The sequence below is a fragment of the Mesoplodon mirus genome (genome assembly GCF_964341445.2).
Source record: "Mesoplodon mirus genome assembly, chromosome: 8".
Lineage (NCBI taxonomy): Eukaryota > Metazoa > Chordata > Mammalia > Artiodactyla > Ziphiidae > Mesoplodon > Mesoplodon mirus.
The window spans coordinates 1,356,918-1,370,243 of record NC_138984.1 but is presented as its reverse complement, the minus strand read 5'-3'; the positions used below and the strand labels follow the sequence as shown (position 1 = coordinate 1,370,243).

The window sequence follows — 13,326 nt, the reverse complement described above, 5'->3', positions numbered from 1 at the left end:
CACATGGCTCCCTGAGGAGTCAGGGGTCCCCTCAGGGGACAAGATAATTTTTAGAAAGAAAGTCATGTCTCTCAATGGAGAGATATAAAAAGGAACACATTAGAGATTTTATTCTATTCATTGTAGGAATTGGACTGACGTTATAACTGGTTCAGAGAGAATCCAAAGACCAGACACTGATGGACCCAGATTTAAAGGGACAAGGACATTGTGAGAGGAGGTATTGGCTAGCGTCCATGGGTGGTGCAGGGCTTGCCCATCTATAAGGAGTATTTTGTGCTCATCAGTCACCTACGCCCCACAGAGCTGGGAAACAGCCCAAAGCCCACGACAGACTAGAATCAAGTAACCTTGACCACGTTCTCTAGACAAAGTACAGTTTAGTGTTGAAGTGGGAACGTTCTCCACACCTGCAGGGTTGTCCTCACAGCGCTGCCCGAGCGTCCGTCCCGGTAGAAGGTATGACACCACCGAATCCCACGGGGCAGTTAGGGATGACCAGCCAGGTGCACACAGCATCAGGATGGATCTTTAAGACACAGCAGTGGGCAAAATATATAAGCAGCGAAAGGAGCTGTAGGTCCCATAGACATGCGTGGGCATTAAAATGCATGCACACAAAACAACACATCAGGCAAGAACACACAAACAGCCCAGAGGTACGAAGCACAGGAGCCCCACTGCCTGTCAGGGGCGAGACGGGGGACGTAAACACATCAGCAAACCAACGAGGAGGGGCTGCCACTGCCCAGTTATGATGACGCACCAGGAACTGAGAGCCTGGCCACCTCAATCCTTGGTGTCAGACGTCCCTCCCCGCCATCTACACAACAAAAACACAAAAGGAAGGAGGAAAACAGGCCAAGGTCTTCTCTTCAGCAAAACCACCATTAACATATAGGAACGTGGTACTTTCAAGTGCGTACATATAGAAGGATAGCCACACTTTTATAAAATGGAATCTTACTACAGATGCTACCTCAAAGTATATTTAATTTCATTTGATGTTAGGTTTAACATAATCGAAGTAAAACTAGTGCATTTTCTAAACTTGAAATATTTCTGCACCACAACAGTCTATACCTTTGATTTTAAAAATCCCTTGAAATGAAAAAAAAAACCCACCAAAACTGGTTTTGCATTTTGAAAGATCACATCATGTACACACAAACGTAAACATGTGTGCACACACCCACATGTGCACACCCCATATGTGTACATACACCCTACACGTGTACACACACATAAAACATATGTACACCCCCCCACTGCACTCCGCACATCACACACACACATACCCCCCACAGGCACACCTTTTCAGTTCCTTTTGCTGGAAGCTCCACTTCAAGAGCACCAATTATCCTTATGTTGGATCGTCTTGTCTATTCTTAATGTGAATTAGGTTTACACAGTTCTTAATAAAAACCTATTTAACTTACTTCATTTACTGGGTCACCTAAACCAGGCTGGGTGCCCCCCTGCACCTGGAGCTTCTGAGTCAATATGGTCTGCCTGAGAATCTGCATTTATAACAGAGTTGCTGGCACCGTTGCTCCAGGGACCACACTCCGAGAACACTGCTTTTCATCCCCCGCTTGATTTCAGCCTTGTCTGTTTTGCTCCTTGCTCTCTGTAATTCATTTATTGGTTCTTTATTGATACTGTTTGGTTTTCAAGTTGTTTTCTGAGGTCTGGAACCTTATTTTCATTTCTTAGCCTTTTGTATATTTTTGATGCTTATCTTATGAGTCCATGTTCTTATCAAACTATTCTCTCAGCCAGAGCATGGGAGGAGGTTTCGTTCTGTTCCCTAGCTGTTTTTCCTAAGTTGGGTGTGTAGTCATCTTTGCAGGCTATGACCCTGTCCTGTGCACTGAGTCACTTATTTTCCCATGGCTGTTTGCACACAGCCTGGTCGCCCCACCCCTTTCCATCTTGTTCAAGCCTGAGGGACTGTGTCCAAGTGTCCCACTGCCTCTTTAACCCTTGTCCCTCCAAGCCTGGCAATGATTTATTTTCCCATCGGAGGCACAGATGTTTGTGTTCTGGACGACTTGGGATGCTTGAGGGGCTGGTGGCAGAAGGAAGGTCTCCACGAGCTGGGAGGGGTGTTGTTAGAAGCCCGGCCTTGCTTCCTCCTGAAATCCCGTGAAATGTCCTGGACTCACAGTGGGAGGGCGGCGCATCCAGTCCCAGATCCCAGGCCACTCCCACGGCCAGTGTGCCTGGAGCCTCCCCTTCCCCCAGGGAGGGTCAGCCCACAGCCTCCCCCATTTCTGCTATGCCACAGCCTCCCAGGGTCCACATGTGCAGACGATCCAGGGTTCCCAGCCCCGGTCACCAGCGGCGTGTTTCCAAGGCAGGAGGGCGGGCCCGGGCGCCAACTGGTCTCCACCTCCGCTCTGCTGTGGAGCCCTCCCCTCTTTCTTCAGCTCCTTGTGTCTGAAGTTTATGGCCTAACTTGGTTTTTGCTGGGATTCTTTTTCTAATTTGTCATCGTGTCCTTTCTATTCGTTCAGGGACCGGGGGCAGGAGCCTCTGCCTCATCTGCTATCTTTGACTTTTTTTTTGAATGTTCACAAACAGGGACAACTCTTAGCCCCACAAGAGCATATCTGATTTGGGGGTGCTGGGAATGTCTTTGAGAAGGGAAAACGTAGTGCTTTAGGGCCATGACTGGAGCGCAATCCAGGTCAAAAGAGCAAAAAGTAATATCAAGGCCAAGAAGGGAGACGTCCCCCAGGCAGGTTCCGGATCTGACGACGTCCTCCCAGGCGGGACTCGGGCTCCTTAGAAAGCGAGGCGCTTCCCAGACGCCCTGCAGCCGTGGAAGCCCGAGGCGGGTGGGCTGTGCGACCAGGATGCCGCGCCGGGCCTCAGATGTCGCGGGTGCCCGCTGCTCCTGCACAGCCCACCCGCGCCCGCCCCGCCCTCCTCTTGAGCTCCTGCCCCCTTGGGACCTCACCACCCACCCCTGCAGCCGCGTTGACTTTCCAGGCGCAGGACCGGTTGCTCCCCGCTCCTGGGTACTGACTCCAGGGCTCCCCTGCTCTCCCGCCCTCCCCACCTCGGCCCACTTCCGGGACCCTGGCCCATCTGTACAGGGCCCCCCACCCCTCGCTGCTCCAGCCTCTCAAGAGTGATCGTCAGGGCTCTGTGTGCGACCTTCCACTCGGACCCCTTCCCCCCCCGCCCCATCACATCCTCATCCCCTGCAGGCGGCCAGGGGGCCTTCCCATCCCCCTCAGTGCTGACCCCACCCTGCAGAGCGTCTGGCACCCACTGGAGCTTTATAAAGGTGGGAGAGCGAGTGGGGGCAGGTGGGCATGGGAGCCTGGAGCTCCCGCCTCCTCACGTCAGGGCCGGGGTCTCTAGGCCGCTTCCCAGGGATGGGCCTCGGCACACAAGTGCTCGGGGCAAAGAGCTGAGGTCAGCCCTAGCCAGCCACCGCCGCCAGGGTACCTCAGACTCCAGGTGCCCTGCTCCCTCGTCCCTGCACATCGCGGGGCCTCTCCCGGCATCCTGAGGGTCTGCGGCCACCCAGACTGGTCCTCCCGGGGATACAGAGCACGGATCCAGACCCAGGCTGCTGATACAGGCTGGACAACCCCTACCTGGCACTGCGGTCCTCCTACTAGGAGCCCCAGGACAGACCTGAAAGGACCCATGGACGCTGAGGCCTTTCCCATCACTCGACGTAGCAGGAGAGCATCCCACGGGGTGGCGGCGTGGGCCTCTGCCCCCTCTGGGGACCACTGAATGCAGTCCCAGAGGGTGGAGACTCCCAAGGCCCAGGCTGTCAGCCTTGCTGTCGGCGAGCCCACGGGGATGGGTTTTCTCTCCTGTGTTAACTCAGCCCTGTCCTAGACAAGCCAGGGAGGTGGGGCTCCCGCCATGTTGGTTTGGGAGGTTTGGGAGCGTTTTTCTTCATGGAAACTGGCAGCCTGGATCAAAAAAATGATCTGCAATTCAATAGAAGCTGGGATCTTCCTGGGAAACAAGATCAAACTCCGGAGCGTGGCTCCAAGGCCCCCTGGCAGCACTCGCGATGGTGTCCCTGGTCTGGGGCTGAGCCCCATCCAGGCCTCCCACCCGCCAGCCTGCTCCCCAGGCCCACGGGCCGCACTGAGCTTGGAGGGAAATGGTCTGCCGGCTGCTACTGACTCAAGGAGCCGACGGTAAAACGAGGCCGGGTCTCCGGCGCACCCACCCAGCCCTCCACCTACCCAGAGCCTTGTCAGAGCACAGGCGTGGTCGTGAGACCCCGGGAACCCGCCGACAGCTGAAGCCCGCAGAGCCCTCGAGGCGCCTTCCCCTTGGAGATCAGGAGGGTGGCCAGGCCCTTCCCTGCCCTCAAAGACGCTGACTTGGGAATCTGACTGGTGTAGGAATCAGAGCACCCACTCTCCCACACCCATCTGAAGCTGCAGGCACTGGGCTCGGGCCTGCAAGGAACCAGAGACACCCCAAAGCGGGCCCACGTCCCTCACCGGGTTCAGGGGTAGCACCCATGACACCCCGCTTCTTCATCCTGGTGTCTGGGGGCCCCTCGCGCTCTGCCGTGTCCTTAGAACAGGCAGACATTTGAAGGCTACTGTCCCATATTTTACAGGGAAACCGTTCTCACGACCCCCGCACCTGCTTCAGGAAGGTGTCCTGTCAGCGTCCAGCTGACCATGTGCCAGCCACGGCTTCTGTATCTCTCCACTCCTGCCCGGCTCCCTCGGCAGGTGGTTGATTTTGGGAGGGCCCGGCCTCAGAGGATCCACTAATTAAGTGAAAACTCCTGAATCAACACAGACGGTGCCCACTGAGGCCTCCCCTCGCCAGGCTGGAGGTTGCCGGGCTCTGTGGCCCCTTCTCAGGTCCAGGCGTGTCCTCGGTCGCGGGCAAGCTCGGCTGAGACCACTGAGAGGCGCAGGCATCAGAGCTGTGCCCACCACTGCCCGATGTCCAGCCACAAGGAATCAGGCAAAGTTCATTTTGGAAGAGGGAAAACCCAGCAAAGCGAAGGTGGCAGAGGTACCAACGCCAGCGGCCCCGTGAGATGCCCACGGCACTGGGCCAGGGTCCACCACTCAGCACGCTCCCCCCGGTGCCCTGAACCCCCAGTACGGGGCACACTGGCCCCTGGGCTCAGGTGAGAAACCCCAGGGTGGGATCACAACTTCTATCCTGTCTGGGCAGGGGGCACCGAGCACCGTCACGCTGTCTGGGAAGGTCTTTAAGGACGTGGAGAAAGAGAACACAGCTGACTCTGAAGTTCTCTTCCTTGCTGCTGCCTAAACTGTGTAAAACGGTCACACAGTACTGGCGCATCAGGAAGTGGGGAGGAAGGATTGTAAGGAAACGGTGTACTGATGCCACCGGCTGGGCTGGGGCACTTCCCCAGAGCCCTGACCTCCAGGGCCCCGCCTGGTCATCACCCAGGCAGCAGGGAGGGCAGGGGGTGGGAGCGTCCCTCTCCGGTCCTGACATCCCCTCCCATCCCCGGGGTCGGGGCTCGAGCAGCGGCCGGTAGGACGTGCCCAGCTCAGCGGGGCCACAGTACCCAGACCGTGCTTGGGAAGGGGCTTTGGTGCCCAGCACTCTTATCCCTGCCCAGCCTCAGGGTCCGGCCCACGGTCCACACGAGGTCTGCACACAGTGACCCCGCCGGGCCCGGCCCACGCCGTCACGCACGTGGCCCCGACGCTGTATCTCAGAGGAGCTGGGCCACGGGTGGAGAGCCGGGCGTCTTCTGGGTGGAGCAGCTTGCGGAGAGGGACGCGGCAGAGGCCCCGGGAGACAGAGGCTGCTGGCAGGCCCGGGGAGGGGGTGGGGGGCCGGCAGGGCTCCGGGGAGCACAAAGCGGGGCGGCATCAGAGGGCGCACCCCAACCCGGGCAGGGAGGAGGAGGCGGGTGTCGTGGACGGTGAAGGTCCGGGAGGACAGCGGCTCTGGCGGGGACCCTCCCCAGGGAGCAGCCCCCACGCTGGGCGAGCCCGTGGAGACCGCTCAGAGCCGCCCCCACAAGGTGTGGGCAGCCAGCCTGGGTCTGGGCAGGGCGCCCCGGGGAGGGCAGGCCCCACCTTGGGAGCTGCTGGATCCCAGCGAGTGTGGGCCTGCTCACGATGGCCAGGGGGCTGTGGACAGCTGCCGGGGACAGCAGGGTACAGCCCCGAGGTGGGCCTCAGTGCCGAGCACCTTCTCCAAGGATGGACCTTCCTGGCCGGGCCCCTCGGAGACGGGGCGTGAGGTCAGGACCGCCGGGAGCACCTCCAGGCCATCCCCGCGGGCTTTAAAGGGCCTTTCAGTCGTTGTGTTATGGGGTTCGTGGGGGAGAGACTGGCGGCCCCCAAGATGTCCACGTCCTGGTCCCGGAACCTGTGGCTCTGAGCCTGTGTGGCAGACGGGGCTCTGCAGATGTGATCGGGGACCTTGAGACAGGACCCCCGGCTTATCTCGGTGGGCCATGTCCTCACAGGGCCCTCAAGGAGGGAGGCAGGAGGGCCAGAGTCAGAGGAGACGTGTGGACAGAAGCAGAGGCCCGCGGTGCAAGGAAGGGGCCGTGAGCCAGGGCCTGCGGGAGGCGCCCAGAAGCTGCAAAAGCCAGGGAACCGGCCTCTGTCCGCTGAGCCTCCGGGAGGAAGCAGCCCTGCCGGCAGCTGGACCCGAGGCCCCCTGCGAGAGGACACCGGTGTCCTCTGACCCCCTAAGTCCATGGCGGCTGTGACGGACCCACCCCGGCCCCGCCGAGCACACCTGGCAGAATCGCACTGGGCTCCGGGCACCCACCACGGGCCCCTCCCGCCTGGACACCCGCTCTGACCGCTGAGCACCGGACGCCGCCCTTCACAGGATGGCTCCCCACCGCTGCCTCACCAGGGCTCCAGGCCTGGCCCTGCAGGGAGAAGCCAGTCCCCCGGCGTCCCCACGTGCACCTGCCGCAGCTTCCTCTGGGGTACGTCCCGGCCCTGGGGAAGTCCACCGCCAACCAGCTTCCAGAGCAGCGGCGTCGAGGCAGAGGAGCGGCTCCTAAGGAGGGCGAGGTGACTGCACGCATGGCCGACCCTGCACCTTCGAGGGAAGCAGGAGCAACAGACACAGACCCACGAGAAGAGCAAACGTGATGATACTTGTTGGCGGAGAGAAAAGGGCTGTTTTATGTTAAAACAAAGAAGGTCTGGGGTCTTTCCAGTCACCTCTGACCAGGTAAAAATTATTAGATTTTTTTTGTACTCACAGATGTAAAAACTGCTGACAGCTGGAAAAAGCCAGAGCAAGACCAGAGATGCCTGACTGCACAGCACGGCTGGCAGGCAGTGACTGACGCCATAATGCTGGCTTCGAGTTCGTTCTGGAAACGAGGGTCCTAGGTCCCAGGCGTCACCGCCGTCACCGCCGCCACCCCTCCCGGCCACGGACAGCCACGCTTCCTCGGACAAGCGGCTCACCTGCCGGCTTTCTGCAGTGGGGATTCCTCGCCAGCTGGAGCTCTGTCTGCGTCTCAGCTACACTCTCTCGGCAAGACCGTCCCCCTTCGCAGAAGGGATTCATTTTCGTTTCAGCTTTGACAGGTGCGTTGCAAGTCTTGCTTTTTATTTCAACAGAAATGGGTTTATTGCATTTATCTCCTAAGAAAGCAAGGCTCACATTAAGTAGACAAATACTATAGACGTATATATGTGGAAAACTGCCCTGAGAGCAGGTCATCTCGGCAACCTCAGCACTTGGGGGGCTGGGGGTGGGGGATGACCCTTCTGCAGAATGTGAAGGGGCCAGAGGAGGGTGGAGGGGCCCTCGGGGTGCCTGGCTGTGTGACGACTGGGGGCCAGCGGGGGCGTCCAGGCCTCAGGATGGCAGAGAGCTCATGGCAACGGGACCGGGACGCGGCTGTCCAGCGGCCACAGCGCTCGGTGCCCAGGCCTCCTCATCCGGGTCCGGCCCACAGGGTGCACGCTGACCACCCGGTCGGCCCCTCGGCTCCAGGCACACAGTGCCCGGCACCCGGAGGGAAGAGCCTACGAGGTGAGGGTGAGAGTTGTGAGTCCACTGAAGACCCCCCCCTCCAGAGCTGCCCACAGGCAGCCTGGGCTGAGGGGGGGCACGCTGGGGGCGGCGCTGGGGGAGGGGGCAGCCACCGGCCCACGAGCTCTGCGTGGACTCCGCCGCCGGCCCCCTCTGCGGACGCGCTCTCCTCCAGCGGCAGCCCTGCCTCCCCGCGGAGGGACCAAGGGCAGGTAGGGCAGCAGCAGCGAGGCTCGGGGCTGACGCCGCGGGGGGTGGACCGGGTGCCCCGGGACAGGGACAGGAGAGGGGGCAGCAACAGGACAAGGGGCCAGGGCCAGGTCAGGGGCCTGGAGTCACCCCTGGAGACACACGCTGCGCTGACACAGACACACTCATCCCCGGCCCCCGACAGAAAACCGAGCTCTGGACACCCCACTGCTGACGCACCGCCCACCTGAGCCCAGGTGAGCCCCCGGGGCCGCACAGGTGAGACGCACAAACTCAAGCAAAGACACTGGCGTCTTCACCACGCGTGGGGTAACTTCTCTAGAGGGAGAACAGGTGGGAAGCAGCAGCACAAGCAGGAAGGGGACTGAGCGTTGGCTCTCGTCCCGGCCGGGGGCCCCGGCCTCACTCAGTGCACGTCTGGGAGGTTAGAGTCGAAGTCCTCCTTCAGGCTCCCAGACTCCTACGAAAGGGTCCCAGCTGTACGCTCCACTGCGACACTCAGAGAAGATGTGGCCTCCCCGGCCCGAGTGTCCCTGCGTCTCGGGAGGGAATGCTCAGCACGGGCGAGGCTGCCCCCAGTGACTCCCAGCCGTCTCTTCACGGAGCTCCCCAAGCAGACGAAGGCTCAGCAACGAGGGACGGGCACATGCTCACCCTCGTGTACTTCTGGCGTGGGGACTAACTTTACAAGAAGGCTCAGTGGAAAACTCGGAATTTAACAGGACCCTGGCCTCTGCTCCCAGCTGTCCCCATGTGCTTCCCTGCCCCACCTGGTCCCCACCCACCAGGCTCTCTGTCCACCTCCGGCCGCAGCTCTTGCCGGGGGTCAAATCCCCGGCCGTCTTCCCGGCCCAGATCCTCCCAGGACCTCGGCCCAGCCACCTCCCAAGGCCACACTGTCCCCCGACCTCAGCTCCCGAGCCTGAGCTGGGGTGCCCCGGGGGGCCGGCCTGGACCTCCTGGGCCGACACACTCGCCCCGCCGGTCACCGAGCCTCATGGCGTCCAGCGCTTCTCCACACGAGGGACCCGACATCTGGAGCTGCGGTTGGTGTCTGTTTCTTCTTTGCCCTCCGTCCAGGGCCGCAAACGGTGCCTGGGACCCAGGAGGCTCCACACACCCGCGTATTAAAGAACCCACCACCACGCAAACCTTGCCGAGGAAAAGGCCTTTTTAAAAATGAAAAGCTGGGATTTTATTACAGTCACTAACATAGCCTCGTGGTTAAAAAAAAGTTAATTCCATGAAACTACATGGTACCAACCTGAGTACTTTCCAAACTATAAGCAGCAGCTGGGTCTAAGCACGGAGCCTCAGAGCCTCAACTAGGAAGCAGCACTTGCGAGACACACGTCATTATTCTTATTACAATTTTTCGTTAGGAATTTCAAAACTAGTAAGTCAACAGTATAGATGTGGAATTTATTTACGTATTTGAAGATAAAGTCTGACCACGTTTCACTGCTTCCTGCGGGGAGAATCCTAACAGGAACTTGAGCCAAACTGCGAGCCCGGGGACCACGCTGTGCGGGGAAGCGTCACCTCTTCCTGCAGCCCTGAGGGTCCCAACACCCCAGGTTCATCCTGGCCAAGCCCCCAGCACCTCCCCGAGGAAACCTCTGGTTCAAGTCCTGGATGTGGACTTAAAAGCACACTTTCCTCAGCAAAATTCAAAAAAGTATCAGGTGGTCCCTGCAGTGGGCTGGCACCGGAGCCGCTGCCCTTGCGTTCTCTCCCGATGTTCCCGAAGGAAGGCTCAGGTCCCCGCCTTTCACTTCCAGCCAGATGAAAGCCCCGCATCCCTCGGGTGCACACTTCCGCTCACCCAGTCCTGACCAGCCGGGGCTGCTGCCCACACAGGCTTCTCTTCTAAAGCCCAACGTGACAGTAATGGCAGCTTTCTCTCCACCCCCACTGCCCATCCCCGAATCACACTGATCTGCACCCAGTGTGAGCACGGACAGTACTCTCTTACAAAAAAGCAGCTGAAGGCTTGCTTCCTTGTTTTGACACGTACACCGCTAAGAACGACCAACCCAGAGATGGGTAACTGGTAAGGACACAGGACACAGAAAGGTCCCGAGCCAAGTTGGTGGCTGAAGGGCTTTTTGGAGGGGGGGAGGCTTTTGACAAACAAAAGGGGCTTTTTTGGCAGGCAAGGCAGGCGCGCCTTTCATTCTGTTGTATCACAGACCCCAGCCCTCGAGATTAGATGAGAACAACATAACCAGAGTCCTCAGCACATCTGCCGTCTGAGGGGCCTCGTCACCTGCCCTCGCTGGGCCACACGCCTTGTCAGCACGAGGCCGCGGGCCCCGGCGGGTGGCTGCTGAATGGCTGCAGCCAGCGGGGGGACGGTGAGGCCGGGGCCACCTGCCGGCTAGGGTGGACGGAAGGAACCGTCTGCCGTTTCCCTCTGGGCAGCCGACGTTCTCACCTTTCTGCTTACAAAACCTGATAGAACAAAAAAGGTACTTTAGGAAAAGAATGAGCATCTTTTCCTCAATACAGTCTCCCGCCTGGAAACATACACCTGCGAGACACATAACCGCGTCGTTCCGACGACACATTTACTTCCCGATCCTCGAGCAGGAAATACTCAGACCGCAGTTTGACTGCCACCCTGGGTATTCTCAGGGCTGCGAGCATTCCTGTGAGGCGAAGACGCGGCAGCTCTGGGGGAAGAGGCGGCGTCGGCCGGGCCCCTCGGGGCTCCAACGTGCAGAGGCTTGGGCGCCATCCACGTGCTCTTCTGCCCAACCTCACGGGAAAGGAGACACCGAACGTGACACCATTCACCTTCTCAGCCCCACCGATCACAAAGCCACACCCCGTCGGGGGTGCAGGCTGCCCCCAAAGCCGGAACCGGCCTTGCCCGTCCGAGAGGCCTGTCTGCCACCAAACTCCTCTGGCCACACGCACGCCGACCCCGGCGGGAGGGACACTGCAGGGCAGTGGCGAGAGAAGGGACGTGCTGGCCATTACAGCCCAGACGCCAGAGCAGCCAAGACAGTTGAACGTGGTCCCCTCTTCCGTCCTCCCCTCTCTAAGGGGTCTGTGAGGCGCCCGGGCCGCAAGACTGCAGGACTGGCCCCACGCCTGGCGCACTTTCAGTCAATGGTGAAAGTGCTTTGTGTCTTAGTGAAATGCAAAATGTCGCCCACTTAAATCTAGACTCCAACTCGGAAACTGCTGGGAAGCTTTACGTTCAGTTCTTAAAATCCAAAGAGAGAGAGAGGGAGAGACGGGCGAGGGGAGGGAGGGAGGGAAAAGAAGGATGGTGCGGGGGCCGGCGGGAGCTCTAACACAGCCACACCAAAGGGCACCTTCCACAGTGAGGACGCCTTCTCTCCTGCACCGTCCAGGACGGAAGCCACGGGCCACGTGGCTTCCGAGCACCTGAGCTGTGGCCAGTGCAACTGAGGAAGTGACTCTTAGTTCATTTATATTTAAATAGACACGTGCGGCTCGGAGGGACCATGCTGAACACAGTGGGGCTCCACAGTAGAAAGCCCAATTTAACAGGATTCACAACTTACAGCTTAACTCCGGAACTAAAACGCGGATCTCAACAACTGGGCTTCAGGAAATCTTACTTTTGTTTTCTAAGTTTCAACAGAGGTGAATAAACAAGTGTGATTTTCTCTCACGTGACTCATTTTTGATCAACAACTTGATTTTTAGGTAATAAAGAGAGTATATTGTTTTGCTCTTGTGTTTTATCCCACTGACATTCTGTGCTTGAATCTCCCCTCAGAGGAAGGAGTCACAAGACCAGCTGATGATGGTCACCACAGGAGACTTCCAAACTCTCTTTCACAGCAAATACTCTGCTCTATAAATCTCGGGTAATTGCTTCCTCTTTTTGGTATTTCCTCTTTGCTTTTTTCCTTTTTCTCTAATGTAGTAGTTACATTCTAAAACAAAAAGAATGCTTCAGAAAAACTCTTCAATCCTAATATATGTCTTGATCAAACCAAACCACATCAAAGCAAACTGTTGGCTAATGGTAAGTGTGTGTGCATACACACGTATGTGACACGTATGCGTGTGTGGGCAGATGTATAATGGAGAGAAGTGCCATAGAAACGGTTTTATTTCTTGAAGTCTGAACACACAACGTACAAAACCTGCCTGACACAGAGCATGACTGTGACGAAATGAGATTCTCCAAGTGATACCTGCTCTTTCACAGCAGACTGTTTCTCCCCGTGATCATCGTCCCAGAATAAAGCTGGAGGGCCCCCAGCTTTCAATGGGGGTGCCTCCTTCCACTCCCGTAACTACACTTCAGGGCAGACTGCTGTTTGCTGGGCCATTTCTTCCACTGTGCAACTTCAGGATCATTCACTCCCACCCCCGATTTTAAGCTACGTGGAGTCCAGGGGAGTCAGGCGGCCTGGGTGCATCTTCATCCTCGCGAGGCAGCTTCCACGGAGGCATCCGTCACTTCAGCCAGATCCATTTGTCCCCCACGTCCTTGTTGTACCCAGGGCTGTACCTGCGGCCCGGCAGCTGCGGGAGGGAAAGCCGTGGTCACCAGCAGTTTACAACGTACGTCCGTCCCCCCAGCTCACCTAACGGCTTCCTCCACTCCATCCTTCCCCTCCCCGCGCCGGCGGGGCCTGCTTCTGGCAGTCCCGCTGTAAGGGTGAGAGGTCCCGCAAAATGAAGCACAGCATGACCCTGCCCTTGGGGGCTTACATGCTGCTGGGGTGCTACACACGCCAGTGGCCAATCCAAGTGTCCGTGCTGCTGTCGGGAGGGTGGCCATGGAGCCTCGGGCGGAAGTGGCACTGACCTAGGGGAGCCACAGCTTTGGGGGGGAGGGCGGGAGGGGAGATGTCTCAGCCCCTCTCTCTGCCCCACGTGCCCGTCTCCTACCAGCACCTCCTGCCATGGGCCCCACCACAAATCAGGGGCAGGGGTCCCAGGGGCGCAGGGCACACACAGGGTGGACCTGGAGGGGCACAGAGGCTCCCTCACATAGCCAGGAGGGCTCCCAGGGGAAGGGAGCCTGCGGCGAGGGCGAGGGGTCCACAGGCTGGGATGGAGCGTCACGGGGTCGGCCTCCACCGTGGAGCGTGGAAGCCTGGCTCTGAAGGT

General features: G+C 58.9%; 1 protein-coding gene across 2 annotated transcripts in view; it reads right to left on the bottom strand.

Annotated features, from left to right (window-relative positions):
• Positions 1–12,298: 12,298 nt before the first annotated feature.
• Positions 12,299–13,326, bottom strand: part of NDUFA10 (NADH:ubiquinone oxidoreductase subunit A10) — a 47,658-nt gene continuing 46,630 nt past the window's right edge. For both annotated transcript variants that reach the window (XM_082629745.1, XM_082629744.1), the window contains one exon: positions 12,299–12,735. In XM_082629745.1, coding sequence (XP_082485871.1) covers positions 12,672–12,735 — 64 coding nt within the window. In that variant the 3' untranslated portion in view covers positions 12,299–12,671. The remainder of the gene's footprint in view (positions 12,736–13,326) is intronic.